Consider the following 4,093-nt stretch of genomic DNA (forward strand, 5'->3'; position numbering starts at 1 on the left):
TTATAAAAAATTGTTTTTGCTTTGTCATTATGGTGTATGTGTATAGATTGATGAGGGGGGAAAACAATTGAATCAATTTTAGAATAAGGCTGTAACGTCAAAAAATTTGGAAAAAGTCAAGGGGTCTGAATACTTTCTGAATGCACTATATGTTGTGTATATACAGCATTTGTAAAATAGATCTTGGTCTCAATATGTCTTCCCTGTTAAAATAAAGGTTATGCTGATTCTAGTGGCTTTTGTTCATCACTGTAAGTTATGCAACTGGGTTTATCATAAAACCTGCTTAATAACAGTGTCTCTTATGATTCAAAATAGAGATTAAATCCATAATGTGGAGCTGTATACCAGGCCGCTAAATGTCAGCATGTGATGTAGTTGTTGGATCACAAAGGGTAAAGGAACAAATCATTTCATCATTGCTTCATTCAAAAATTCATTTGTATTACATGTTGTTAATTTGGTTGAATGCCAAACATGCCATTCATGCCATTCATATCATATCGTATTGTTTCCATGCACCAATAAGTTTGAGTGCTGTTTCTGTAAACTGTAAATCAGTTTCTGCCTTTTCTGGGCAACTATAAAAGTGCCTTGATCAGAGGTTTTCTGGGATAACATGTTCTCTTTTGTTCATGGAATGTGTGTGTTATGTTGACCCCTTTAAGAGGTTTGAATGAAACACCTTTCACATGATGTGCAATGGAGTGACGGTTGGCTCTCTAACACTCCAGGGTTATTTTTAACATCCACAAATCCTCAAATTTGGAGCTCTAATAGAAAAATAAATAATGGTTAGAAGAAAAATACATATCTAGATGTGACACATATTTGCCTGTTTGATTTAGATGACCAGCCACAGACCACCCACTGGGCACACACTTGTTGAATCAACGTTGTTTCCACGTCATTTTAATGAAATTACATTGAACCAACATGGAAAAAACGTTGAATTAACGTCTGTGCCCAGCGGGCACTGACCTGTGGTGAGTGATGACATTTAAACATTTGCCTTATCTACAGTTATGCAGAATAAGATTATTTTATATGTGTAAAGTCTTCCTATTTTCTCACTCTAAAACTGTCATTTTCTTTGTTTTTAATCTCTCGAAAAGAAAGCAATCTACACCATGATCAAGCATACTTTTTTCAGAGGAGAGTGGGGTTGAGTTGCCAGGTGAGTGGTACAGGTTCTCTATAACTCCCCCTCATCGGAGGGATTTAGATAATCCTGCCTGCCCAGATGCATACGGCCACGACAGGCCAGCTTTGTCCCCGTCTGGTGACCCACATCCCAGCAGGAGGCCATGAGCCAGCATGACCCACTCAGGAGCATCCGGAGAGAGAGGAGACTAGGAGAGGCTACACTAGAATCACAGCTCAGGCATTGGAAATCCTCATTACTGTAAAACCTCCATGTTTTATGGCATTAAGTCAAGCTTTGAAGGACAGCAGAAACGGTTGAGAGTCGTTCAAAGGGCTCGATTTTTTTGCACGACAGAAAGTATAAGATTGCTTTTTTTAAAGATTATCACAAACAATAGCACTGACTTTGCTAATAACTTCTTTATTGAGGAAAAATGTGACTGTGATATGTGTTGTCTTACCTAGCTATCTTGAGATGAATGCACTAACTAAGTCGCTCTGGATAAGAGTGTCTGCTAAATTACTAAAATGTTAATGTAATTCATTGAAAGGTTATAATGTATCCCATATTCTAAAGTATTTCCCACACAACATTCAACTGTATCTAAACAGAAGGTGACCGTGTGTAGTCAGTGGTGATGGTTCTCCGTGGATCATGTCAGTTCTCACACAGGTCACCCTGGCAACAGTAGGCGTTGACACCCGAGACACACATCTCCTCGCAGGTACGAGTCACCGTGTCCGCTGTGAAGGAAAAGAAGGAAGTAGAAAATGTTTGAGCAATTTACAAATGATTATTGCACTCAGTTGATTAATAATACATCAATATTATTGATACAGATTGAAAGGACTGAATGAAAGAAGAAAAGTGGAATATTTACCAGTCACCACAGTTCTGCAGTACATGCTCGATGGTGGACATTCTGTCACTTGCTTGCAGTCAGCGTCATCCTCTTCACAGGTGTAACACCTGAGTGTGAGCACTGTGGAGAAATTCACATTCAGAGTAGAAGTGATGATAGGATTCTTAAAGTGTAAATCATCATTAGCTTATCAAAAAAACAGTGGTGGAAAAAGTACCCAATTGTCATACTGTAGTAAAAGTAAAGATACCTTCATAGAAAATGACTAAAATAAAAGTGTAAGTCATCTAGTAAAATACTACTTGAGTAAAAGTCTAAAAGTATTTGGTTTTAAATATGTTTCAGTATCAAAAGTAAAGGTAATTGCTCAAATATACTTAAGTATCAAAAGTAAAAGTAAAAGTATAAATCATTTCAAATTCCATATATTATGCAAACCAGACGGCACGATTTTGTTGTTGATTTAATTGAGGGATAGCCTGGGGCACACTTCAACACTCAGACATCATTTACAAACAAAGCATTTGTGTTTAGTGAGTCTGCCAGATCAGAGGCAGTAGGGATGACCAGGGATGGTCTCTTGATAATTGTGTGAATTGGACCATTTTCCTGTCTTGCTAAGCGTTCACAATGTAACTGGTACTTTTGGGTGTCAGGGAAAATGTATGGAGTAAAAGTAAAAGTTTTCAAAAACAGAAACAGTTAAGTAAAGTACAGATACCCCAAAAACAACTTAAGTAGTACTCTAAAGTATTTTTTACTTAAGTACTTTACACCACTGCAAATAAATTCATTGGTTATGAGAAAGTTAGTTGTAAGTCTATCAAGAGGACTGTGGGCATTTTCATTCCTTACTAAGTTGTTGAAGATCCTTCACTGTTATAAGATCAAACTTTCCCCTAACAAACGTAGTTCAGCAACATCATGCAACATAGTCCTGAAATTGAGTTTTTTTAAAGCACACCTCAACCAAGTGTTGCATCTATCATATTTATAAACCAGTCTATATTTATTAAGTTTGCTCACCTTGAGTGCTACAGAGCAGCACCAGCAGCACGGTTGTCAGTAGCAGGGTCCTCATGTTGTTCAGTAGTGTGAAGGAGTAATGTACAGCTTTTGTACTGATACACCTTGCACTGTACTGAGTACTCACCTAAACAGACTGGTTTATTTCATTGTGCACTTACATTAAATAAATTCCTTTCCCCTGAGACAAGGAGGAGGAGCAACTACAGTGGAGGGACTGGTGAAGTGGTTTTTCAGTCCTCTCTATGTTCTAAGAATGCATTCTTGCCAGTGAATCTGGCATCAGCATCTGGGCATGCAAATCAGACAATAGAGTGTTGTCCCCATTGCTGGGAAATAAACAGGAAATAACCAGGAAATAACCTGGTTAAATAACCTAACCAGTTGGACTGCATTCTTTCATTACAGTCCAAACAACTAAATGAATAGAACTTCACAAGCATAGTCCTATTCATTATCTTAAAAAAGCATTACTTTCAGAAGTTTTCAAATTGGTATGCAGGGACCAACTAGGACCAGAAATTAGGCATTTCTAACACACCGGCCCCCCATTTTTCCTCCAGATGCCCCATTATTAGCCAAATAATTATACATATGTGCAAAAACACCAACTTAGACAGGCCCATTGTGCTACAGATTGATCAGCCCATCTGGAATTTGCTAGAACTGCCTATGACCAGTCTGTCTCTGTAGGAATGTATGACACAGATGACATACAGCATTACAACCAATGGGCTACTAAGGAATACATCTGTTTTTCAAAGACTTCATGGAAATATCTCACATAAGGTTAAGGTTTGCATGGCCTTGCCTAAAACTAGTAGCTGGTTGGGAGTAAAGTTACCTTTGATGAAACCTCTTGCAACCTTTCACTCCATATCACATTGCTTTATAGTTGCAGTTGGGTCAAGGCTGCTAGAACAGCTACTACATGTTTACCTATATTTAATTGGGATGGCAGGTAGCCTCGTGGTTAGAGCGTTGCTGGATCGAATCCCCGAGCTGACAAGGTAAAAATATGTTGTTCGGCCCCTGAACAAGGCAGTTAACCCACTGTT

The 4,093-nt window shown here is 38.3% G+C and overlaps 1 protein-coding gene across 1 annotated transcript; it reads right to left on the reverse strand.

Moving 5' to 3' along the window:
- Positions 1 to 1,547: 1,547 nt before the first annotated feature.
- ly6d (lymphocyte antigen 6 family member D) lies at positions 1,548 to 3,179 on the reverse strand. The gene is made up of 3 exons (XM_055894890.1): positions 3,036 to 3,179; positions 2,028 to 2,129; positions 1,548 to 1,890 (listed from the first exon to the last, which is right to left on the reverse strand). Exons 1-3 carry the CDS (start codon positions 3,088 to 3,090, stop codon positions 1,805 to 1,807), a joined length of 243 nt encoding a protein of 80 aa, XP_055750865.1. The 5' UTR covers positions 3,091 to 3,179; the 3' UTR covers positions 1,548 to 1,804.
- Positions 3,180 to 4,093: the final 914 nt, after the last annotated feature.

Source organism: Salvelinus fontinalis, chromosome 33 (assembly GCF_029448725.1).
Source record: "Salvelinus fontinalis isolate EN_2023a chromosome 33, ASM2944872v1, whole genome shotgun sequence".
Classification (NCBI taxonomy): domain Eukaryota; kingdom Metazoa; phylum Chordata; class Actinopteri; order Salmoniformes; family Salmonidae; genus Salvelinus; species Salvelinus fontinalis.